Raw genomic sequence first — 27,035 nt, forward strand, 5'->3', positions numbered from 1 at the left:
GTGAAGGAAGTTGGTAAGTACAGTAGCACTAGGGTTGGGCATCTCCCTGATTTGAATAATGTCCTTTATTGTTAGAAAATAGGAGACACACACAGACATTATTTGATGCTGAGTAACCTGTCTCAAGGTTCTCTTCTCCATTTTTTTTTTGTTGGAAGCAGGGTATAAAAAGGCCGCCAAGCTCTTAAAATTCCAGTTCAGCTCTTGTATAGCCACTGGACCTGACACACAAAGCTTCCAAGATCTGTACTTTTAAGGTCAGTCTGTTCATTATTTTAGGTGAATTTTATTTTATTACATGTTCCTGATTTGCATTTTGTTACAATATTTTCTATTTCAAACGTGTAATGTATTATTTCATGGAAATATTTGTTTTCATTGTCCATTGAATGGTATTCTAAGTTATTAAAACTATTATTATTATTATTATTATTATTATTATTATTATTATTATAAATTATTTATATACAGTAACACCACTGTTTCCATGGTGCTGTACTTGAGAAGGGGTTAGATGCAAATTACAGATATCACTTAGAGTAAACAAACTAACAATCACAGACTGATACAGAGGGGAGAGGACCCTGCCCTTTTGGGCTTATATTCTACAGGATGGTGGGGAAGGAGACCGTAGGTTGGGGGGTTGCAGCAGCTCCTGTAATGGTGAGGCAGTGGTGAGGAGGCAGCGGGGATCATTGCAGGCTGTAAGCTTCCTGAAGAGATGGGTTTTTTAGGTTCTGTCTGAAGGATCCGAATGTGGTTGATAGTCGGACGAGTTGGGGCACAGAATTCCAGAGGATGGGGGATATTCAGGAGAAGTCTTGGAGGCAGTTGGGTGAGGAGCGAATAAATGTGGAGGAGAGAAGGCGGTCTTGGGAGAACTGTAGATTATGTAAGGGAAGATATTGGGAGATTAGTTCAGAGATACTGTATATGGAGGAGACAGGTTATAGATGGCCTTGTAGGTCAGTATTAGTAATTTGAACTGGATACGCTGAGGGAATGGGAGCCAGTGAAGAGATATGCAAAGGGGAGAAGCGGAGGAGTATCGAGAAGAGAGGTGAATTAGAGTTAAGGATGGACTGGAGAGGTGCAAGGATGTTAAGGGCCTGTCACACTAAGCGATATCGCTAGCAATATCGCTCTAGCATCACTGGTTTTTGTGACATGCTAGTGATATCGCTATGTCTGATACTTACCTCCGACCGCTCCCCCGCTGGTTATCGCTGATTGCTCGAGAACGTCCTGGACCGTTTCTCGTCGTCAGCTTCCTGCTGGGGCTTCCTGCTGTGGAGACGAGCGACGCATGGACGCGGGCGGGAGGACGTCAGGATCGCCTCGTCTGACAGGTAAGTAGCGACCCCCGACTCCTGCTATGTCGCTGGTGAGATCTGCTTGTGTGGCAGCTCACTAGCGACCACTTAGCGATGCACCAGCGATCCTGACTGCGTCATATCGCTGGTCGGGATCGCTGGTGCATCGCTAAGTGTGACAGTACCTTTAGGGTGTTATTACTTACATTTGGGCCAAAAACAAGCAAGCAAATAACATATAATACTAATAATAATATTGCAAGTCAATTGAATCATTTCCTCAATTATTTATATATCATTATAACATATTCCACCATGTTGCACACAGTTGAGATTAGCGTCATCTGATTTGTTTCCACTTTAACTCACAATTTATTGTAATGTGAATATTTCCTACATAGATACTCACTCTTGAGCAAGTAATTTTACCTCAATAGTGCAGCAGCTGTCTTAAAATATTTCTTTCAATGAGCTTTGTGAGGTTTTCCCTTTTTTATTGTTTTTTTTCTATACTAACCTTTCCAACCCCTGGAGCCACAGTCAGTTCTGAGAGAAAGTGAGGAGCCACATCCAGAACCCCTTGAAATACAGTCATCCAGCTCCTGCCTCTCACACAATAGTGACACCCAGATCTGGGATGTATAATACATCCAGATAAGGGGGTATTGATATATTGCCAAAGACTCCTCAAAGAAGTCGCACCAAGGCACCAAGACACACTTGCATTTCAGGGTTCTCACCTTATCGCCATTGGGTATTCATGCTTCCAGCACTTCCACCACTCCATTACATCCCACTAAAAAAGCCCCTTTATCTGGAAGTACCATCTTATATCCAACTTAGCACTTACTTAATCTCTCCAACCTCATGTCAGTTTATGTCCATACAGATATGCTTTTCTATTTTGGCCTGCTCATAAAGGTCAACACCTAGAGACCTTCTCTTCATAAATGTTTCCTAGACCTGATGCTAATGCACTAAGTTGGCAGACAGCTGTGAGCCACATGTCATGGTCCTGCGAGCCACATATGGCTTGTGAGCCATGCATTAGGTACCTCTGGTATAAGTACACTTTATAAATGTATAATTTGTTAAAAGGGGGAAATTCATTTTTACAATTTCCCTTTAACAATATATTTAATATTTTAAATTGACACCTTTTATAAAGTGTTAAGACGTACTAATTATGTTGTAAATGTCTGGACATAGGTTATAAGGTTCATATTTTATTGGAATTTGCTTGAATATGAGTCTGACATCAACGTAAAACGTCAGGAAGTTTAGTGCTTTATTGTGTTTAAAAGCTCTCGTAATAAATCAACCATTTAGTGAATGGAATAAAAGTGCAATGATTTCCTGTAAAGGGACTAGTTATCTTCTATTACAGCAGGTTCCAAGATTAGAATATATTGTTTATTAATATAACAGGAAGATTAATATTGAGGAATACATCAATGCATAAAAAATCAGTATATGCAGAAAAAGGGGCGATACTATCCAGATAAAAAAGACATACTAATATTGCAATGTGTAAAAAAATCAAAAAATCACAATGCTGTGCAGTATAACATCATGTGCACTAAAATTGTAACCAAAAAAGTATAAATATCATGCAAATATAAACAATGTGCACCGTGGAAAAATAAGTAAAGTGCAAGTGCTAAAGGACACCAGTAGGTGTCAGTACAATGGCATACAGCACCCAGACCAGGGCAAATAAATGTAATAAAAGTAAAAAAATATAGAGCTAAGATTATATAATAGCTTACAGCGTAAAAAGCTCCTGGTCTCCTGGATAGGTGCCCTCCCCAACACGCATTCCGGCACGTTGCCTCCCTTGACAAAGGCAAGAGTAATAAGTAAATTAAAAAATTATTCCATAACACTCAAAATTCCAACTTATCCACATTAAAATTGATTCAAAATTTCTGATCCTTGGGATCCCAGTGGTCAGACCCCCAAGAATCCTTATCTTTTGACCTCTCTTGTGGATAAGTTATAACTTTTAATGTTCGAAATAACTCATTAAGGTATAGTTATTTATTTTTATATGTTGATTGCACAGACATGTTGAAATCATAAAAAGATATTATGTGTACAAGTGTCTGGAAGTCTATCAGATAATGACAGTCATACGACATGAAATCTCAAAACACTTCAGGATGTCATTAGAATTTTAATAGACTTGATTTTATGATATTGAGTTTATAGCAATGCAGGAGATGAATCAGAGTTATGGTCTAAGTCACGACTATAAAATATGCTGTATTTATAATTTCTGTTTAGGTACAGTTGGAACGTCATGACCTTCTACGATGGAGTGTTTCCGTTCTACCCACTTGAACGGAGGAAATGGGTGTTTGCTGTGGATATTATTATTGTCATAGTTGTGTTTTTGGTGTTTGTCTCAGCTTTTATCCTCATCATTCCAGGAATAAGAGGCAAAGCAGTAAGTTATTTTTATCTATCTATCTATCTATCTATCTATCTATCTATCTATCTATCTACCTGTCTGTCCGTCCCTGCCCAAAAGTGGGTGTTTATTAACCCATACTTTTATGGCAACGTTTTAGCTCCAAATAAAATAATGAGCATTTCTCAAGCAGCATGAGGAAGGCAACAACAATGGATTAACCGCTTCCCGACCGCCCACAGTAGATAAACGTTGGCGCTTGCTGGGCTTTGTGCAGCGCCGATGTTTATCTACTGTCAGCGGTTTTGTGCCTCCCGGGACCCCGCCATACCTTATAACGCGGGGATCCCGGTGCACAATGCATGCCGGGACCCCCGACGTCATCGAGACCTGATTGGTTCAGGTCCTGATGACGTCAGCGTCACAGCAGCCAAAGAGAGCGCTCGCTGGGAAAGCTGCTTGTTTCCCGGCAATCTCACTCATTGTAATGCGACTTCTCCTCTGATCTCACACTGACAGATGATCAGAGGTGAAGCAGCGTTACTGTGTGACTAGATCGCTGCCTGGCACAGCTGATCGCTGCCTGGCACAGCTGTGCCAGGCAGCGATCTTGTCACACAGTAACGCTGCTTCTCCTCTGATCATCTGTCAGTGTGAGATCAGAGGAGAAGTCGCGTTACTATGTGCCAGGCAGCGATCTTGTCACATAGTAATGCTGCTTCTCCTCTGATCATCTGTCAGTGTGAGATCAGAGGAGAAGCGGCGTTACTATGAGTCAGATCGCAGGGCAGCGATCTTGTCACAAAAAGAAAAAAAAAGTAAAGAAAAAAAAGCAGGCACGCAGGTTAGGGCTAGGGTTAGGGCTAGGGCTAGGGTTAGGGCTAGGGTTAGGGCTAGGGTTAGGGTTAGGGTTAGGGCTAGGGCTAGGGCTGGGATTAGGGTTATGGGTGTGTTGGTGCTAGGTTTGTGGTTAGGGTTATGGTTAGGGTTGGGATTAGGGTTAGGGCTGTGTTGGGGTTAGGGTTGGAATTAGAATTGGGGGTTTCCACTGTTTAGGTACATCAGGGGCTCTGTAAACGCAACATGATGCCCGCAGACCATTCCATCAAAGTCTGCATTTCAGAACGTCACTACTTCCCTTCCGAGCCCCGACGTGTGCCCAAACAGTAGTTTTCTCCCACATATGGGGTACCAGCGTACTCAGGACAAATTGGACAACAACTCTTAGGGTCCAATTTCTCCTGTTACCCTTGTGAAAATAAAAATTGGGGGCTAAAATATCATTTTTGTGGAAAAAAAATGATTTTTTTTATTTTCACGGCTCTACATTATAAAGTTTAGTGAAACACTTGGGGTTCAAAGTGCTCACCACACAACTAGATAACTTCCTTGGGGGTTCTAGTTTCCAAAATGGGGTCATTAGTGGGGGGTTTCCACTGTTTAGGTACATCAGGGGCTCTGCAAACGCGACATGACACCCGCAGACCATTCCATCAAAGTCTGCATTCCAGAACGTCACTACTTCCCTTCCGAGCCCCACCGTGTGCCCAAACAGTAGTTTTCTTCCACATATGGGGTATCAGCGTACTCAGGACAAATTGGACAACAACTTTTGGGGTCCAATTTCTCCTGTTACCATTGTGAAAATAAAAATTGGGGGCAAAAAGTTCATTTTGTGGAAAAAAAATGATTTTTTATTTTCATGGCTCTACGTTATAAACTTCTGTGAAGCACTTGGGGGTTCAAAGTGTTCACAACACATCTAGATAAGTTCTTTAAGGGGTCTAGTTTCCAAAATGGGGTCACTTGTGGGGGTTTCCACTGTTTAGGTACATTAGAGGCTCTCCAAATGCGACATGGCATCCGATCTCAATTCCTGCCAATTCTGCATTGAAAAAGTCAAATGGCGCTCCTTCCGTTCTGAGCTCTGCCGTGTGCTCAAACAGTGGTTTAGCCCCACATACGGGGTATCAGCGTATTCGGGAGAAATTGCACAAAAAATTTTGTGGTTCATTTTCTCTTTTTACACTTGTGAAAATAAAAAAAATGGTTCTGAAGTAAAATGCTTGTGAAAAAAAGTTAAATGTTTATTTTTTCCTTCCACATTCCATTCATTCAACTGAAGCACCTAAAGGGTTAATAAACTTCTTGAATGTGGTTTTGAGTACATTGAGAGGTGAAGTTTTTAGAATGGTGTCACTTTTGGGTATTTTCTGTCATATTGACCCCCCAAACTCACTTCAAATGTGAGGTGGTCCCCAAAAAAATGGTGTTGTAAATTTTGTTGTAAAAATGAGAAATCTGCTGGTCAAATTTTAACCCCTATAACTTCCTTAAAAAAAAACTATGCTTCCAAAATTGTGCAGATGTAAACTAGACATGTGGGAAATGTTATTTAGTAACTATTTTGTGCGATATCACTCTCTGATTTAAGGGCATAAAAATTATAAGTTTGAAAATTGCAAAATTTTCTAAATTTTCGACAAATGTCGATTTTTTTAACAAATAAGCGCAGTTCATATCTAAGAAATTTTACCACCATCATGAAGTACAATATGGCACGAGAAAACAATGTCAGAATCAGCAGGATCCGTTGAAGCATTCTAGAGTTATGACCTCATAAAGTGACACTGGTCAGAATTGAAAAAATTGACCCGGTCACGAAGGCAAAAACAGGCTCGGGTGCGAAGGGGTTAATAAACACAAGTCCACCTTCTTACTTGAAGAAAAAGTGCTACCTTTTTTCTGCTATTTTCTGGACAACTGGGTTATTTTCTTTAGACATTTCTTTCTTTCCTACTTTCCTCTAATAATATTTCTATGGAATGAATAGTAATTTTCTTAAAGGGAACCTGTCACCCTCTCCAGGTGGTTTTAACTAAAAGAGCCACCTTGGGCAGCACTAATGCTGCATTCTGTCAAGGTGGCTCTTTTATTTGGCGTCCCTTCCACCACAGAAATAAGCATTTTAATATTTGTCCGTCATACCTGTAGGTTGTCCGGGGGGCAGGTCTTTGTCCCCCGGACACAGACGCCTCACATCCATCAGTCATGTCCTCCTTTCGAATTTGGCACCACCTCCTCTGCGTTCTTTTCTTTTCTTGGCGCCTGCGCTGTAATATTTTTTCTTGGGCATGCGCAGTTAGCGCTGCCAGTCCTATGACATCACATGATGTCTTTCTTATCGCGCCTGTGTGGACGTAGGCCCGAGATCCCGCCCCGCAGTCACTTCTGATTTATTCACACTGCGGGGCTGGGAATCTTGGGAATGCGCAGTAGTTCTCTGCGGCTCTCCCTCAAATCCCTCCGCCTCTTTCCTACTGTGCAGCATCATAGGAATCGTCAGCTCATCACTAATTCCTATGATGCTGCACAGTAGGAAAGAGGCGGAGTGATTTGAGGGAGAGCCGCAGAGAACTACTGCGCATGCCCAAGATTCCCAGCTCTGTAGTGTGAATAAATCAGAAAAGCCTGCGGGACGGGATCTCAGGCCCAAGTCCAGGCGCGATTAGAAAGACATCATGTGATGTCATAGGATGGGCAGCGCTAACTGTGCATGCCCAAGAAAAAATATTACAGCGCAGGCGCCAGGAAAAGAAAAGAACGCAGAGGAGGCAGAGCCAAATTCGAAAGGAGGACATGACTGATGGATGTGAGGCGTCTGTGTCCGGGGAGGAAAGGCCTGCCCCCCGGATGAACTACAGGCATGACGGACAAATTTTAAAATTGCTTATTTCTGTGGTGGAAGGGACGCCAAATAAAAGAGCCACCTTGACAGAATGCAGCATTAGTGATGCACAAGGTGGCTCTTTTAGTTAAAAACGCCTGGAGAGAGTGAAAGGATCCCTTTATATTTATTCCTATTTGGATTGTGTACCTCCATTGTAGTCAGTATAAAGATCAGATTTGATGATAATCCTACTGATAATGATTCATACAGACGTCAAAATACATTTTATAGACCATAAAGAGGTCATGAGATTTTTCATTTTTTCCTTACAGAGACTATCATGGACATTACGAGTAGTAATAAGCCTTTTTATTGGAGTTGTTACAGTTGGTGAGTAGATAACTTGTTTTTACCAATCTTCCATCTTGATACGAAGCCAGTATCATTTTAGAACGCAATTGTATCTAGCTAGAAAGGCTCATTGTTAGTTCATCAGTTGGGGATAAGTATGGAAAAATGTAATGCTCTTTTTACTCCAGGCCAAACTTGTGATTTTATGGTTCAACATTTCTTATTTTGACTAAAATGAGACAAACACTAAGAAAATTCAATGTTCAACCTTACAAGGGAATTTCACTATCATGTATCATTGGAAAAGCAATAAAAATGTCCAGAGATTACATGAAAAAGGGCTAAGGATCTACAATGCTTAGTGATTGACCTACAGCTTTACAGGTCCATTAATTTTGTGGGGAAATCATTTGAATAGATACTGATTTTATCTAATGGCATGCTGTATCCCCAGAAAATGGAATGTGTAATTCTATCTAAAAAGGAACCAGTCATGAGGATTGTATACCTCAAACTAATGACATTTAAGTACAGGGTATATCATGCTAAGTAATTTCATACTATCTTTCTAGGAAATAATTTTGCAGTTTCCGAGAAGTCCAGCGTTGAAATTCTATGCAAATGAATGTTAAGATCTTCTGGTTGGAGCTCTCCTACTTTTCTTCCCTACTCACCACCAGCCACCTTTCTCCTGTGCTTGCCTGACATATTTATCTTGTTTCAGTGATTTACTGTGTCTGCCTGACATATTTATCTAGTTTCAGTAATTTACTTTCCATTAACAAGAGCTCTCACCAGTGGTTCAAGTGCCTGATTTTGACATATTCAAACACTATTTGTGCCAAATGTATGTCTTACGATCGGTTCCAAACATATTCAGTAGCTTCTATTCCCATTGACTCTAATGATGTTCAGCTGTGTTTGATGAATATTGCAAAAACAATATTCAATTCCGATCATATTCGGAACCGAATCCGAACAAATTTGCTCATCTCTAATTAATGAGGTCTTTATGATGTCACAACACAAAGTGTATCGATCTGCACATGCACCACCCCAAGCATTGACAGAGCTGGCGAGATTTTATGCTAGAGAAAGCTAGTCACTGAAACCAGAGAGACCTATTTGTCAGATATTGGCGGCAGGTGTTTGGCGGGGAGTAAGTAAAGAGTGCAGGAAAACTGCAAGTACAAAGTCCCAGTCTGAAGCACTTATGGCTCATTTTCATATGATTTTAACAATGGATTTCTCAGAAACTGAAAATTAAATTTCTACAATTAAGGTATTGATTTAATTATCATAAAAACTTCTGTACATACATGAAATTAGTTTGAGGTACACAGTTAGCATGACGGGTTCCTTTTAAAATGATATCATGGGGTTAGAAGAAACGTGGCTGGTGCTTTTAAAAAAAAAAGCCACATTTTGTGTATTGCCCAAATGTTCTAATTAAAGCCACCCTGCAATACCACTCCATCGTTAAGTGTGGCACTGTTCATTAAAGAATACACCTATGTTTTTTCATCCTGGGCATCCTCTTTAAGGAAATTCGAAAAACATGACCCATCGGGGTCCTGTTTTTCAACAAATAATTTTAAAGGTGTAAATGATACACTACTTGATGTATTACATGATTTTATACACATAATTGAACTAAAGTAATTTTTAGCTATGTTCGACTATCAGTCAGTGAAAAATGGGAAGCTAGTGGATGACAAACAAATGGTAATTGTGTGCTATCTGTGATTTTCATGAACCCATAGACTTGCATTGCTTAGTTTCATCTGTTTTTGTGGCCACTCAGTTTGCAAAATAACCACAGATATGTGAACAGCTGGGGAATCATGCGTTTGTTCTATTCTGGAAAAACACAGATAGAACCCATGTGTGAATCATAGACCTCGGAATTAGACCTTATATGGATTTAATGTAGTAAATAGTATGTGACTGATCAAATGTTTTAATAAATTTGTAATTTTTCTTTTCAAACACTTCATTGTTTACAAAGTATTGGACTAATATATATGCCTTATCTAATTTTTTTAGTTGTAAACTTTACAGCTGACTGGGAGGTTGGATCAGTTAATGCTGTAACTACATATAAATCATTCAGCAATTCCACTGTGAATGCAGATATTGGAGTACGTGTTGGGCTTAGTGGAGTTAACATAACATTAAAAGGTGAGACCAAGGCATACATACATTTTTTCCCCTTGCTTTTAACAAAAAAAAGTTCTTTTCTTTTCTGCCCATCTGAGAGCTGCATAGTGTGAGGGAAAGATACTTTGATTCCCCTTCTGTATAACTTACTTGGCTTATTTCTCTAGTTTTGATACAATCACTGGTTTATCTGTTGCAGCTTAGATAATCTTCTAAGTGATAAGCTCAGTAGGTCCCTGCTGACACCAATGACACCTTGATTACTTGATATAAACAGTATATAAATGAGATCTTTGGGCCGGGCAGATTAGAATCTGCTGCTGCATCTTATTTTAAATGAAAAGAGGCATAAAGGGCCGGTCACACTAAGCCATATCGCTAGCAATATCGCTATAACGTCACTGATTTTGTGACGCAACAGCAATATTGCTAGTGATATCGCTATGTCTGATACTTACCTCCGACCGACTCCACCGCTGATTATTGCTTATTGTGCGAGAACGTCCTGGACTGCTTCTTGTCGTCAGCTTCCTGCTGGGCTTCCTGTAGCGCCGACCAGCGACGCGTGGATGCGGGCAGGAGGACGTCAGGATCGCCTCGTCTGACAGGTAAGTAACGACCCCCGACTGCTGCTATGTCGCTGGTGAGATCTGCCTGTGTGGTAACTCACTAGAGACCACTTAGCGATGCACCAGTGATCCTGACCGCGTCATATCGCTGGTTGGAATCGCTGGTGCATCACTAAGTGTGACAGAACCTTAACTTCAGCTTCCTATGACTTTCGTGCCCATAAAGGCCTCTTAGGAGGGTTGATCCTACTGACAAATTTCATTTAAGTAGAATCTAACAAAACAGAGTTTATAGGCATGCAAAGAAGGATATCTACACATAATTACAAGTACAGAAGGCTCAGCATTAAGGCCAACATTCAGTCAGTGTTGACTGTTCAGTCATGGGGCGTTCAATCACCCCCATGATGGAACGCTGAACGCTGCCTGGAGGAATAAAGTTAATTTCCTCCCAGTATCAGGGCTCTCAATCAGAATGCTATTGACCTACAGATTAATCCTATATCTGAAGGTTATTAGCATTATTTTACATGACCGGTTGCCTTTAAAGAGCACATAATGGTAGTCATAGGAGTGTATTCTCATTTACATAGGTAGCTATGTACTCAAGCTCAGACATTTGGGTATTCATTAAAATTCTTATTGCTATTTAGATGCAAATAAAATTTGTATTTTGATCATCCAAAAAAGTTGTATTCCAGGATGGTGGTCTTTCTAATATATTTTATTATATATGGTGAAACCTAAGTTTGTTCACAGGATATCTGGTTTTCTCTAAGAGGTAATCTTTTGGGAAAGTAGAATCATAGAAAGGTAGAGTGGGAAAGGACCTACAGGGTCATTGAGTCCAACCCCTTGCTCAATGAAGGATTCAATAAACCATCTCAGACAAATGTCCGTCCAGCCAAGTATTACACCAACAGATTATACAAACATCTAATGAGCTCTAAAATATTGTATTCATTTTTGTTTCCAAAAGGTATTCCAATTCATCAAATTAATGAGACAATTGACTACAATGAGCAATTTCTCTGGAGTATTGGGTCACAATTTAATGAATACTACAATGATGGTCTGAAAAGAGGTCTCCCTAATCCAATTCTATATGTGGCAGAAAAATTTACCCAGTATGACCCATGTGGTATGTTTAGCCAATATAGGATATCTGGTCACTATGCATCAGCTTGCATGTGGTAAGTGGAATCTTCAGTACAATATTCCTTTACTTATTGAGAAATATAAGCTATCAGAGGGAGAAGCCTAAAAAGACCTTTATGAGTTGTGGCATACTGAGCATTGTCTAGGTAAAGGTGGATGAATGATTTAGAATCATAGACGCAAAGTTTCCTGGTAATAAATCTTGAGCTGAGGGAAAGAGTCAAATAACATAGTTGCACACTTGGCAAAGAGTTTTGGCAGCTTTCCTTATTTCCTTATTAGTTAGTCACATTCGAAATATGACGTCCAGCAGGCACTCAGGTATTTACCAGTGACTTCTGGGAGGATCCATTGGAATGCTTTAATGATTGTCTGGGTGGAGATGGAGCTTCACTGATGGCTTGGGCAAATCCCATTTACTAATGTATAGGCGTGAATCAGAGGTCACATGGCCAGTCACCAGTTGGCCTGTCGCGAGGAGATGCTGAAATATTTTAATAAATATTCCTGAGCAACCATTGTGAAGCAAAGTTAATTTTCTTCTCATAATGCAGAAAATATTAATTATGCCATTTTTGAAAATTCAAATACCCCCCACCTTCTAGGATTTGTTGTCAAATATTCTTTAGACAGACAGTTGGACAAAAGACATAAGGAATTTAGACAAAAGGTGGTTAATAGAAATTAACAATAAGTGATGCTGCATATAAATTACAGAATAAAGATTTAGTACAACATGAATGCAATCTAGGTCATATCAGCTACCAAGAAGTCACAATAAATATCTCAACATCTATCCAACATTGCAACCATATTGGTTATGAATTCAAAGTTTGGAGGGCACACTGCTGGGCTACTCTATATTAATAGCCTTGTGCATCATATAATAAAAAAAAACAACTTACATTTACCTCTCAGACCAATGTTGTTACTCAGATCTCAGTGCTGTGTACTCTGCCGATCACCAAAGCTAACCAAACTCATGTGACCCATTCGTCCAGTCAGCAGCTGATTGGCTCAAGACTTCATTATTCCTTCAGGTGGCTGAAACACAAATCTTCATCTCTTGACAGAATAATGAAGGCTGCAGTCAAACATAAATTGCTGTCAATCAATAATGAGCACCACATAAATACAATAAAAATATATTAATCAATAAATCAATTAACTAATTAATGCACAAGAGGACTGAAATGCATGAAGTATCTAACACATCAAATATACGAATTCTGCATACACAGGAACACTACTTACTGTAGATAAATAATAGAGATGAGCAAATTGATTCCATGTGAATTAAACTTGTGTCAAATCGAGAGTAGCCTCAAATGACACCACCATTTTACAGTCTGCAGTAGATGGCATCAGCCAGAGAAGACCAATGGCCTTTGGTGAATTGGGTTCATAGGAGCTCTTATCACAGCTCACACCTTAGCAATATAGATAGGGAAAAAAGCCATGAAACACTGAATAAGCATTATTGGTAGTGTGTGACAGTTACTATTCATTTATTAAAATGAGACTAAAATGAGTTGAATATACTCCTAGGAGTCTTTAAAGTGTTATGCTCCCATTATCAGCACAATTTGAGGACTTGTAAATCACAGTGCTATTTTTTGGACTAAATTGGCAAAGTTGATGAATTTGATTTTTAATCCCTTTCCCACCTTAGATGTATAGTTACATCTAAGGTGGGCTCCCCCAGTTGCTGCAAGCTCTAGCCGTGAGCCCGCAACTTTTCCGGCACATTTCAGCTGATTTGACGTTTGCCCCTAACAGCTGCAGGTGAAATCGCGATCCACCCATGGTTGTTAACATGTTAAATGCCACTGTCAATCTCATCACTAATCCCGCCCTTTGATGCCCGTGTCAGATGACCGCGGGTCGCCGATGGGTTGGCGTGACAACTCGTGGTCTGCAGCAGACCCCTGTTGTTGTCATTGCTGGATTGCTATGAGTGCCGCCCAGTGGTCAGTGCTCATAGCAATTGAACATTTTAGATTACTAGAGCAGGGCTGAACCCCTGCTCTGTGTAACATAAGCGATCGGATGATTGCAGCTTCTAGTCTCTCATGGAGAGAATTACATTTTTTTGGTCACCACTACATTGCAATAAAATGCAATAACGAGTGATTGAAAGATCATATCTACACCCCAATGATATCAATATAAACATCAGCTCAGCACACAAAAAATAAGCCCCCAACCAACCTGAGAACATGAGAAATGGAAATGCTACAGGACTCAGAAAATGGCGCCTTTTAAACAAACTTTGGATTTTTTTTCACCACTTAAATAAAAAAGTTTAGTGAACATGTTAATATAGCAAAAACAAAAAACAATTGTGGAATTGCACCTTTTTTTGCAATTTTACTACAGTTTGAATTTTCTTCCTGTTTTCCAATACACTTTATGGCAAAACCAATAGTGTCATTCAAAAGTACAATTCGTCCCCAGAAAAACAAGCCCTCACATGGCCATATTTATGGAAAAATAAAAAAGTTATGGCTCTGGGAAAAAGGGGACCAAAAAACGGAAACTCAAAAACGTAAAAACCCAAGTGGAAGAGTTAAAAGATTTGCTCTAAACTTGTACAGTTCAGGAAATATTTTCTGCTCTGATTTTCCTGATATACAGTGTGCAATTAATTATTAGATCTTTGCTTTGTCTAAATAAATTAATCATGCCCGCAGTAGTGAAATTGGTCACATATATTGTTATTGTAGCCTATTTCCTACATTAGGGAAATAACATAACATTACGAATGTATTAGTTACACCATCGACATCTGAAATTCGTAATATACTTCACGCGTGGACATTTCTATATAATGATCTAGGACACTTATTCAATTAGTTTTCTTCATAATTTTAATGTAGGTATCAATTAGTACTTATTACAATTCATGAGCAATGAATGCTCTTTTGTTTATAGCGTATTTATAGAGCACAGCTTTACAAATTGAAATTACATGCCTGTTTCTAGATGAACATAGTTAAGGGAGTTGTCCAGGGATATGGTTAGTTTAACTTGATTCTAAATGTCTATATAGTCTGTACTGAGACGCAAGAGTCTACAATGATTTTAATAGATAATAATTATTTTAGGTTGGTTTTTAGTGGAGCATGCTACAATCTTTTCATTGTTATAGATACGCAAAAGATTCATGGTACCCAATTAAGGCGACTGGTCAGGTCCTCTGTTGCAGCTGGGCATCAATTTTGCCGCCGTCATTTTTTCCCAGCATCCCTTGAGCGCTTATGTCACTTCCTAAGCCACAGGACACATGCCATGATGCAGTGTGAGACCTAGTGACCAAGCCTCAAGTAACTTCATTATATCTCAGGACCTAGAGAAACAGAGATGCTCCAGAGATGATGGACCAAGTATGACGGCCGCAGAAGTGAAGTCCGGCTGCATCATAGCGCTGGAATAAAGATCTGAACTGGATGCCAATAATCTTTTTCTTATCTTTAGTTGTATTCATAAAAACTCTAACACAGAAGAAAATCTTTGCACCACTTTGTAAAATCATGAGCTTAAAAAACAGTAAGGCATCATAGAATTCCAGTAACATAAATTAAGCTTGATTCTTGAGAACATAAACTTTTTTTTTAGGTAAATTACAAAGTTGCTTGTTTTTCCAAACAATATGTAATTTTAAACGTTTTAGATGTTGAGACTCCTTCTTAATAAAGCAAAAATCATTGAACCTGACAAGTTAGGAGTTGTACACTTTTCTGCGTCAGGATATATTGTTGCATCAAGATATATGTATCATGTTTGGAAATGCTACATCTGTATTTCATCTTTATTTATCAGCAAAAGTGAACAAGATATTTCGACCAACAGAAGAATAATTTGGAATAGGTTTCATGACTGAAAATTTTGTGTCTCATCTACAGTATTCATTTGTTAGTCACCTAATGCCAACATTCATTAATTTTGTATTACAGGGTGGCATTCTGTTCCTGGATTATCTGCAACCTTCTTTTCTCCATGTCAGTATTAATATATGGAGCCTACATGATCCTTGTGACATCAGCTTTTATGTTCTTCTCATTGCTCTCTTTCTCCACCGTGAGGAATGTATCATTTTGTAATATAAACTTTGGTTCAGAATCTCTCAAAACTGCATTTGGAGGATCTTTCTGGCTGACTCTGGCTACAGGTGGGTAACAGAAACATTAAATTAAAATCACATGATATATATATATATATGTATATATATATATACAGTGGGGCAAAAAAGTATTTAGTCAGTCAGCAATAGTGCAAGTTCCACCACTTAAAAAGATGAGAGGCGTCTGTAATTTACATCATAGGTAGACCTCAACTATGGGAGACAAACTGAGAAAAAAAAATCCAGAAAATCACATTGTCTGTTTTTTTTTCATTTTATTTGCATATTATGGTGGAAAATAAGTATTTGGTCAGAAACAAAATTTCATCTCAATACTTTGTGATATATCCTTTGTTGGCAATGACAGAGGTCAAACGTTTTCTGTAAGTCTTCACAAGGTTGCCACACACTGTTGTTGGTATGTTGGCCCATTCCTCCATGCAGATCTCCTCTAGAGCAGTGATGTTTTTGGCTTTTCGCTTGGCAACACGGACTTTCAACTCCCTCCAAAGGTTTTCTATAGGGTTGAGATCTGGAGACTGGCTAGGCCACTCCAGGACCTTGAAATGCTTCTTACGAAGCCACTCCTTCGTTGCCCTGGCGGTGTGCTTTGGATCATTGTCATGTTGAAAGACCCAGCCACGTTTCATCATCAATGCCCTTGCTGATGGAAGGAGGTTTGCACTCAAAATCTCACGATACATGGCCCCATTCATTCTTTCATGTACCCGGATCAGTCGTCCTGGCCCCTTTGCAGAGAAACAGCCCCAAAGCATGATGTTTCCACCACCATGCTTTACAGTAGGTATGGTGTTTGATGGATGCACCTCAGTATTCTTTTTCCTCCAAACACGACAAGTTGCGTTTCTACCAAACAGTTCCAGTTTGGTTTCATCAGACCATAGGACATTCTCCCAAAACTCCTCTGGATCATCCAAATGCTCTCTAGCAAACTTCAGACGGGCCCGGACATGTACAGGCTTAAGCAGTGGGACACGTCTGGCACTGCAGGATCTGAGTCCATGGTGGTGTAGTGTGTTACTTATGGTAGGCCTTGTTACATTGGTCCCAGCTCTCTGCAGTTCATTCACTAGGTCCCCCCGCGTGGTTCTGGGATTTTTGCTCACCGTTCTTGTGATCATTCTGACCCCACGGGGTGGGATTTTGCGTGGAGCACCAGATCGAGGGAGATTATCAGTGGTCTTGTATGTCTTCCATTTTCTAATTATTGCTCCCACAGTTGATTTCTTCACTCCAAGCTGGTTGGCTATTGCAGATTCAGTCTTCCCAGCCTGGTGCAGGGCTACAATTTTGTTTCTGGTGTCCTTTGACAGCTCTTTGGTCTTCACCATAGTGGAGTTTGGAGTCAGACTGTTTGAGGGTGTGCACAGGTGTCTTTTTATACTGATAACAAGTTTAAACAGGTGCCATTACTACAGGTAATGAGTGGAGGAAAGAGGAGACTCTTAAAGAAGAAGTTACAGGTCTGTGAGAGCCAGAAATCTTGATTGCTTGTTTCTGACCAAATACTTATTTTCCACCATAATATGCAAATAAAATGAAAAAAAAACAGACAATGTGATTTTCTGGATTTTTTTTTCTCAGTTTGTCTCCCATAGTTGAGGTCTACCTATGATGTAAATTACAGACGCCTCTCATCTTTTTAAGTGGTGGAACTTGCACTATTGCTGACTGACTAAATACTTTTTTGCCCCACTGTATATATACATACATACACAAATTTAAATATATATATATCCTTTTGAAAAAGGATTTCACATCCGGAACGTTGCCATGCCATTGGGCATTAAAGTTCACTTGGGTGAAGCCATTTATTGTCAAGCTACTGTATTTTCTCTTTTTAAATCATAATGACAACCCAAAACATCCAAATGTCCCTGATCAAAAGTTCACATACCCCATTTCTTAATACCGTGTATTGCCCCCTCTAACATCAATGACAGCTTGAAGTCTTTTGTTCTAGTTGTGGATGAGGTTCTTTACTTTCTCAGATGGTAAAGCTGCCCACTCTTCTTTGCAAAAATATTCCAGTTCCTGTAAATTCCTGAGTTGTCTAGCATGAAATTCACACTTGATATCTCCCCAGAGTTGCTCAATGATATTGAGGTCAGGAGACTGAGATGGTCACTCCAAAATCTTCACTTTGTTCTGCTGTAGCCAATGACAGGTTGACTTGGCCTTGTGTTTTGAATCGTTGTCATGTTGGAACATCTAAGTACATCCCATGACAACTTCCTGGCTGATGAGTGCAAATTTACCTCCAGTATTTGCTGATAATATAATGCATTCATCTTTCTTTCAACTTTGACCAAGTTTCATCTGCCTTTGTAGCTCACACATCCCCAAAACATCAGAGATCCACCTCCGTGCTTTACAATAGGAATGGTGTTCCTGTCATCATAGGCCTTGTTGACCTCTCCAAATATAACGTTTATGGCTGTGGCCAAAAATTTCAATTTTGGTCTCATCACTCCAAATTACCTTCCATATGTTTTGAGGCTTGTCTCTGTGCTGCTGTGTATATTGTAGGCAAGATACCCTGTGGCATTTGCGCAGCAATGGCTTCCTTCTGGCGACTCGACCATGCAGCCCATTCAATTTTCCTAGCAGTTGTGGATGAAATTTTTGTTGGTCTACCTGATTGTGGCTTTTTTTATACAGAGCCCCTGATTTTCCATTTGTTAATCACAGTTTGAACGCTGCTGACTGGCATTATCAATTCCTTGGATATCTTTTTGTGTCCCTTTCCTGTTTTATACAGTTCAACTACCTTTTCCCATAGATCCATTGACAATTATTTTGCTTTCCCTATGACTAACAATCCAGAAACATCAGTGGCTGGATGAAAGAATCAAGAGTCTGTCTGGATCCCAGAAACTCACTCAGCTTTTATGCACACACACTGATTACAAGCAAACAGGTCACAGGTGAGGATGTTACCTTTAGTAGCCATTGAAACCCAATTGTGTCAACTTCTGTGCATGTTATCAGGCCAAAATCACCAGGGTATGTGAACTTTGGTCACGTTCATTTTGATGTTTTGGGTTGTCATTATGATTTAAAAAGAAAAAACAAAGTAATTTGACAATAAATGGCTTCACCAGCCACTAACCACGAGTGAAGAAAAAATTTTGGTGTTGTTATTCATATTCTCTGAAAAAAAGCTAAGAAAGCAAAAAACAAAAATTATGCTGGGGTATGTAAACTTTTGAGCACAACAGTATTATATATATATACAGTGTGTCTGTAAAGTTATGGTGCCCTTTTGACCAGTCACTGGAAAACAACAAAAGGCGATAGAAATGTGAAATCTGCTCCAAATAAAAGAAAAACTCTCCCAGTTTCATACCTATTCAGTGTAGTTTGAGGTGGGCTCCATTTGTTGTCCTATACACATCTAAACGATAGTAAAGTTCTTGCCACACATGGGTAAGGACTTCTCGTGTAACAGAGTGAATAACGTCTGTGATTCTGTGTTTTAAGTGATTAATGTCGTTGATACGTTCAATGTACACATGTTGCTTCACATAACCCCTAAAGTAAGAGTCTAAGGGTGTCAGATCCAGGGATCATGGTGCCATGGCTTGGCAGAACCCCTGCCTATCTACCGCCTGGGGAATATTCTATCCAGAAACTCACGAACAATGGTGGCGTAGTGTGGAGGAGCGCTGTCCTGTTGAACGATGACACCTTCTGGAAATATATATATATGCATATATGCACACTATATGTGTTTGTGTGTGAAAAAATTTCCTGTGATTATTCCTTAATTTAAGTAACTTGCATAATGACATACAGTAATCACTGAGATGAGTGGAGAAATCTCAGTCCACCCGGCTGCTTGCTGCCAGCCTCCCGGTCTACTTTCTGTCATTGAATATCCAGGCTTTTCACTATTGGTCAGGACTTCTTGGTGCCATAACGTGCTGCCAACTAACAACACTCAGTGTCCGACTCAGAATCCCTGGTCCATAATGAAAAGAACAGGGATGCAACAGCAGAGAGATGACAGGATAGCTGACAGCGAGCAGTCAAGCTTCTTTAGACATGAGTGGTAAAGTATTAGTTTTTTTTCTACATCTTACATTTATTATACTCTGTGGTCTGGAGAGAGCAAAATAAGGAACATTCAATTCTTTGAGAAAATTTCACAAAGTAGGCAAATTTGAATTTCAAATGAGATGCTCATCACTCATAATTACTGTATTTTATAGTGGTAAAGTTCGTCTCTGAGAGGGAAAAAGGTTGCCTGACAGACAGACATGTTTCTGGCTGTTTTCTGTTCCATTTACAAAATGTCAATTTTCTTTAGTTTAATGTTTAAATGGTTAGTACTACTACTTTATCAATTACAAAAGAGATCTGCATCTCTTCCTGAGGACAATTTTTAAGTACCTGATTTTGTGATATGCAAGTCCTGATTCATCATTTGCACTTTTTAGACACCTTTCTTTGGGGTTTTGAGGCATTTTTTGCCATTTTATTTGACAAATTATTTAAAATAGCTCATGTTGCCCATACATTTTGCGCAAAGTCATAATGGGTCTTTATTTTTATCTTTAGCCTTTTTTGCAACTATTTAGTTCAAAAAAGTGGCACGCTTTGCAAAATGACACAAACAATTGCCACATAAAATTACTCTAGGTGCAGGCAGGAGTACATTTGTGTCAAACTTTGCAACTTTTTGAAAAGTCGCAATCGATGAATCAATAAAATACTTTTGGTAACCCCTAAATCCCTTACAGAGTGGAAAACTAAAAAAAATAATCTAAAATAAACTTAAAAAAGAACAAATAAAAGGCAAAAATTACAAAAACTGGGCAAAAAAAATACAAAGCTCACTAAACCTAAAAAACAGACTAAAATGCATAACTATCTACTTTACACATTAAGGTGTATTTGACTAGTTTAATTGAGTGGATCGGACAAGATTTGAATTTGCCAAGTCACAAGGATTTCATTGGCAAATTTGATTTGCACAGAAGATATTATCCACAAATCGAATGTCACTTATTGTTCTGTATGGTCTCTCCTGTTCCCAGACCATAGGAAACAAATATTGTAAAAAACAAGAAAAATCTTTATACTTACTTCACAGCTCACCTGTCCAGCCCCTCCTTTGCGCGTTACCACCCATCCTGTCCTCCAAGATGCCTCTTCTTTGATTTCTGCATCTCCTGCCTTGTTCACAAACAAGTTATGTGCAGTGACCTTCTGAGGATTAGTCATTGCCAGAAGTTTGGCCTAGAGTGAACAGGCTGCAGCTACGATGGCAGAGAAAAGTGACTGGATGGTGTTCTTCTTCTTTCTGCTGCTGCATTGTTCTCTCTAGCCCAGCATTTCCTGCTGCGATTAGGCATCAGTGGTCACTGCTTGTCACAGAATCATATCATCATGACATGTGGAGTGCAGTGACCTCTGAGGCATGGTTGCCACCGGATATTATGCCCTAGAGTGAGCAAGCCAGGATATGTGACTAGTGATGGTGAAAACAAGAGGTAACTTGGATGAGTGGATGAGTTGAATGAGTGAGAGGGAAGGTGAGAATAAGTTTTCTTTTAAACTTTTGATGGAAATCTGCAATTCAGGAAAATAGTTTCCAGCAAGTCCCCATTTTGCTGAGTTCACGCAAAACAATTTTACAAAAACCTGTAATAACAAAAATGCTAATTATTTTGTATAATCTAACAGAATTCAATTTCCTTCAAAATTGACTGCACATTTAGGTAATGGCAGCAATAACAACCATTGTTTCCATATTTAAACTAGAAAAAAAATGAAATGTGCATTAGTCAGATTGCTAAAACCTTTTCAGGCCCAAAACAGATATAAAGTTACCCAGAACTACATATATTTTAAAGTTGACATTTTTGGGGGTCTGAGAGACTCAAATGTCTGTTTAGAGATGATAATTTTTATTAATGTATTTCAAATGGTTATGGGCCATATCAGTGTGAACAGTGTAAAACTTTGAAAAAAAGAATTAACAAACATGCTACCACATTGAGCTAGTATCAGCTTTTCCCTATTTTTTTTATAGTAAGCCATTATACGTAGTTGAATTATTCAACAACAAGATGACATTACTAGAATCTTGACAAGACTGTGCATTTATACATGATATTTTGCATTTCAGGTCTTCTGTGCTTCATTATTGGAACAACATTAATTGTTTTAAATTGGTGTGTTCCCGAAAAATTGAAATTATTTTTTAATGCTATTGAGGAGGATGAAGAGGAGTTAACTTCAAAGCCCTGTGATAATGGACACTGTCACAATAATTTAGCTTTTGAGCAAGTATGATTACAAGGAAATTCCAAACATTTCATGGACTATTATTATGGGAATCAATTTTCAAAAATTAAGTGCAATCACACTAAGCAACCTAAAGTTTGGTGTGGCAGATTTACCTATTTTGCACAAGTTGCTAGAAAAAGATGAAAACATGAATGGACCAATCATCATCAATCTTCAAGTGTATAAAGTCACTTCTAGTATCTGGATCTATATGGACGTTTCATACTTAAAGACATAATGCACTAAATGCCAAGAAATTGTTTACCATAGATATTTAATAGCAGAGTAAATTGAAATATTTAAGGACAACCAACAAATACTGGAAAAAAAAACATTTTCTGGCTAATTATTTATATTGGTCATGTTTTGTAAATAATATAATAAATACTTTGTTGAGAGGAAGAAAAAGGTTGTCGGATCACACAGCTGAATAACAAGAAACAATTCTTCTTTATTTCACACCATCATAAAAACGTCATAGCTATGACTAAGGGCTGTTAGAAAGAAATGCGTAAGTATATATCTACATGTTTTTATGATGGTGTGAAATAAAGAATTGCTTTTTATTATTCAGCAGTGTGATCCGACAACCTTTTTTTTTCCACTCATTGTGATCCGACGATCAGACGGAATTTTTTGGATCGCTGCTGGCAAATTCAAGGCTACCAAGCACATTGACACGGTGAGGCATTCCGTTTTTTCCTGCATTTTTTCTGTTGTAATAAATACTTGTTCTTTTTGGAACAAAACTTCAAAAAAATACTTTATTGCATATTATTATATATGTATGTTTTATTACTTTATGTTATATTGCTTAACCCCTACCCGACCTGTGACGTAGCGTATGCGTCATGGCAGAATCGCGTTCCTGTGGGTCAGGTGACCGGGGTCACTGAAAGGTCACCTGACCTGCAGGTACAGGAGGACTTGTACTTCATCCTGGGGGGGTGGCTTTGCCCCCCCCATGGCTGCGATCTTTATGATTGGCTGTTGAAAGTGAAACAGCCAGTCAGAGCCATTGTAATAGTTCACCAATGAAACTTGGTGAAATATTACAATCTAGCCATGGCCGATGCTGTAATATCATTGGCGATGAGAGACCATGATCTGCCCCCCAGGACTGATGGGGCAATCTGCCCCACCACGACTGATGATGGCGATCTGCTGCTGCCATCAGTATTTGCTCCCCTCCGCTCCCCCATCTTCCAATTCCCCCTCCCCCACCTTTGGATTCCCCCCCTTCCATGGCGCCTCCCGAGTACCGTGTCCCTCCGTCTTCCCCCATGGGTGCTGCACATGCGCCCACCTATTCTGCGGCCGGCAGATTCATTAATTTATTCCAGGTGCATTTTGATCACTCTGATAGACCCCATCACAGTGATCAAAATAAAAAAATCGTAAATAAACCCCCTTTATCACCCCCATAGGTAGGGAAAAATAATAAAATAAAGAAAATATATTTATTTTTATTTTTCCATTAGGGTTAGGGTTAGAATTAGGGTTAGGGTTGGAATTAGGGTTGGAATTAGGTTTGGGGTTGAAATTAGGGTTAGGGTTGGAATTATTGTTGGGGTTGGAATTAGGGTTGGGGTTGGAATTAGGGTTAGGGTTGGAATTAGGGTTAAGATTAGGTTTAGTGGTGTGCTGGGGTTAGGGTTGGGATTAGGGTTAGGGGTGTGTTGGGGTTATGGTTAGTGCTGGAATTAGGGTTAGGGGTGAGTTGGGGATAGGGTTGTGGTTAGGGTTAGGGATGTGTTGGGGTTAGGGTTGAAGTTAGAATTGAGGGGTTTCCACTGGTTAGGTACATCAGGGGACTCCAAATGTGACATGGCTCCACCATTGATTCCAGCCAATTTTGAGTTCAAAAAGTCAAATGGTGCTCCCTCCCTTCCGAGCCCCGACGTGTGCCCAAGCAATGGTTTACCCCAACATATGGGGCATCATCGTACTCAGGAAACATTGCACAACAACGTTGGGGGGTCTAATTTCTCCTGTTAGCCTTGGGAAAATAAAAAAATGGGGGCTAAAAAATTATTTTTGTGGGAAAAAATGATTTTTTATTTTCACGGCTCTGCGTTATAAACTTCTGTGAAGCACTTGGGGGTTCAAAGTGCTCACCACACATCTAGATAAGTTCCTTGGGGGTCTAGTTTCCAAAAAGGGGTCACTTGTGGGGGGTTTCTATTGTTTAGGCACATCGGGGCTCTGCAAACATAGCGTGACATCTGCAGACCATTCTATCAAAATCTACATTTTAAAACGTCACTACTTCCCTTCTGAGCCCCGACGTGTGCCCAAATATTGTTCCTCCCACATAGGGGGTACCAGGTACTCAGGACAAACTGGACAACTTTTGTGGTCCAACTTCTCCTGTTACCCTTGTGAAAATAAAAAATTGATGGCCAAAAAAATAATTTTTTGAGGAAAAAATGATTTTTTTATTTTCACAGCTCTGTGTTATAAACTTCTGTTAATCACTTGGGGGTTCAAAATGCACACCACACATCTAGATATGTTTCTTGGGGGGTCTAGTTTCCAAAATGGGGTCATTTGTGGGGAAGCTTCAATGTTTAGGCACACAGGGGCTTTACATACGCGACATGGTGTCCGCTAACGATTGGAACTAATTTTCCATTCAAAAAGTCCAATTGCTCTCCTTCCCTTACGAGCCATGCCATTCACCCAAACAGTGGTTTTATGACCACATATGAGGTATTGGTGTACTAAGGAGAAATTGCCCAACAAATTTTAGGATCAATTTTATCCTGGTGTCCATATTAAATGAAAAAATTGAGGCTAAAAGAAATATTTTCTGAAAAAAAAGTACTTTTTAATTTTTACGTATCAATTTGTGAAGCACCTGGGGGTTCAAAGTGCTCACTATGCATATAGATAAGTTCCTTGGGGGGTCTAGTTTCCAAAATGGGCTCACTTGTGGGGGAGCGCCAAAGTTTAGGCACACAGGGGTTCTCCAAACACAACATGGTGTCCGCTAACGATTGGAGTTAATTTTCCATTCAAAAAGTCAAATGGCGCTCCTTCCCTTCCGAGCCCTGCCGTATGCAGAAACAGTGGTTTATGACCACATATGAGGTATCGGTGTACTCAGGAGAAATTGCCCAACAAATTTAAGGATCCATTTTATCCTGTTGCCCATGTAAAAATGAAAAAAAATTGATGCTAAAAGAACATTTTTGTTGGGAACATTAAAATGTCCATTTTTTCCTTCCACGTTGCTTTAGTTCCTGTGAAGCACCTGAAGGGTTAATAATCTTGTTGAATGTAATTTTAAGTAGCTTGAGGGGTGCAGTTTTTAGAATGGTATCACTTTTGGGTATTTTCTGCCATATAGACCCCTCAAAGTGACTTCAAATGTGAGGTGATTCCTAAAAAATGGTTTTGTAAATTTTGTAAAAATGAGAAATCACTGGTCGACTTTTAACCCTTATAACTTCCTAACAAGAAAAATTTTGCTTCCAGAATTGTGCTGATATAAAGTAGATATGTGGAAAATGTTATTTATTAACTATTTTGTGTCACATAACTCTGGTTTAACAGAATAAAAATTCAAAATTTGAAAATTGCTAAATTGTCAAAATTTTCACCAAATTTCTGATTTTTTCACAAATAAACGCAAAAATGATGGACCTAAATGTGCCACTAACATGAAGACCAATATGTCACGAAAAAACATGTCAGAATCACTAGGATCTGTTGAAGCATTCCTGAGTTATTACCTCATAAAGGGACACTGGTCAGAATTACAAAAAATGGCCTGGTCATTAAGGTCAAAATAGGCTTGGTCATGAAGAACTTAATTCTGTTCCCCCACTAAAAAAAAGCTGAATCTAATACCAAATAATTTAAAGATTGAGATAAAAAGAGCAGAACATATTATCCATCAAATCCTTTGCTAAATCCTTCCTTATAATATACCTTTTTCATTTTGTAAACTTTTAAGAACTGTATGTGTATTCTGCCAATTATTACGTCCTGGAATTCTAGTCATTATGAGTAATCACATGAATGATACACAAAAAATGACTTACATTTTTAAATATGAGGGGTAATGTTTCTCCTTGTAGAGAGTGACATGTCTGACATGCCAGTGTGAGGAGGCTTATAATCCCTGCAAAGCTTCTCTTGGAAAATAAATATGTCAATTGCCTCTTCAGAGAGAAAAGGGACTAAAACTTTAGTGCCAACTAATGGAAATAGCAATACTATGTCATGTCTCAAAGCTCATTAAAGGGTCGAAATTGACTTTTAGGATTGCTACTTTCAATAGGTGGCACTAGAGTTCTAATCCTCTTTCTCTCTGAAGAGGCAATTTGCATATTAAATTGTAAAAAGAATAAATTAATGTAATTAAACCATTGTTTTAATTTTAATTTCATAAATCAACAGTACACATGAAAACAAGCAACTTTGTAATATATCTTGTTAGAGAAATCTGCTTCTTCCTCTGCCAAAATTGACCAGTCATTATCAAAATTCTTAATTCTGAGGTAAAATCTGTGTTCAGTGAAGACAGAATGTCCCATTACTAAGATGGGATATGACAGTTGCAATGGATACAATTCTATGGAGACCGGAGGAAGGAGGAGCTAGAGACAGAGCTCCTTCTCCCCCTCCTTTCTAGGTAGAATCTCATTAGCAGTAACTGCCATCTCCTATCTCAATAATGGGAAAGTATGTCTTCACTGAATACAGATTTTACCTCAGAATTGAGAATTTTGATAATAATTGATCTTTCCAAGAGGAGAAAGAAGCAGATTTCTTTGATAAGATATATTATTATGTTACTTATTTTCATGGGTAATATTGATTTATGACATTAAATTTAAGATGATTGTGTGATAAAACCACACGTTGCCACCCTGCCTGACATCATTATTATGTCAGAAGGATCACATAATGCAGTCTCCCCACTTTTACCAACTTGACGTCCAACACCCCC

At 39.1% G+C, this 27,035-nt stretch overlaps 1 protein-coding gene across 2 annotated transcripts; it reads left to right on the top strand.

Annotated features, from left to right (window-relative positions):
* Positions 1 to 8: 8 nt before the first annotated feature.
* DUOXA2 (dual oxidase maturation factor 2) lies at positions 9 to 25,658 on the top strand. 2 transcript variants are annotated; one of them, XM_073586869.1, is made up of 7 exons: positions 9 to 257; positions 3,600 to 3,762; positions 7,729 to 7,786; positions 9,794 to 9,928; positions 11,456 to 11,669; positions 15,591 to 15,805; positions 21,915 to 25,658. In XM_073586869.1, the coding sequence occupies exons 2-7, from the start codon at positions 3,616 to 3,618 to the stop codon at positions 22,079 to 22,081; spliced, it is 936 nt and encodes a 311-aa protein (XP_073442970.1). In that variant the 5' UTR covers positions 9 to 257; positions 3,600 to 3,615; the 3' UTR covers positions 22,082 to 25,658. The 2 variants fall into 2 exon arrangements, with proteins under 2 accessions (XP_073442970.1, XP_073442971.1); XM_073586870.1 differs by lacking the exon at positions 9 to 257 and having other exon boundaries at positions 1,569 to 3,762.
* The last annotated feature ends 1,377 nt before the right edge of the window (positions 25,659 to 27,035 follow it).

Source organism: Dendrobates tinctorius, unplaced genomic scaffold (assembly GCF_039654945.1).
Source record: "Dendrobates tinctorius isolate UK_male_01 unplaced genomic scaffold, ASM3965494v1 ptg000097l, whole genome shotgun sequence".
Lineage (NCBI taxonomy): Eukaryota > Metazoa > Chordata > Amphibia > Anura > Dendrobatidae > Dendrobates > Dendrobates tinctorius.

Bases quoted from the DNA above. Each gene is read 5' to 3' on its own strand.
- DUOXA2 (XM_073586869.1), top strand. From the start codon at position 3,616: ATGACCTTCTACGATGGAGTGTTTCCGTTCTACCCACTTGAACGGAGG. The intron at 9,929-11,455 runs GTGAGACCAAGG...TGTTTCCAAAAG, and splicing joins AGTTAACATAACATTAAAAG to GTATTCCAATTCATCAAATT. The intron at 15,806-21,914 runs GTGGGTAACAGA...TTTGCATTTCAG, and splicing joins CTGGCTGACTCTGGCTACAG to GTCTTCTGTGCTTCATTATT.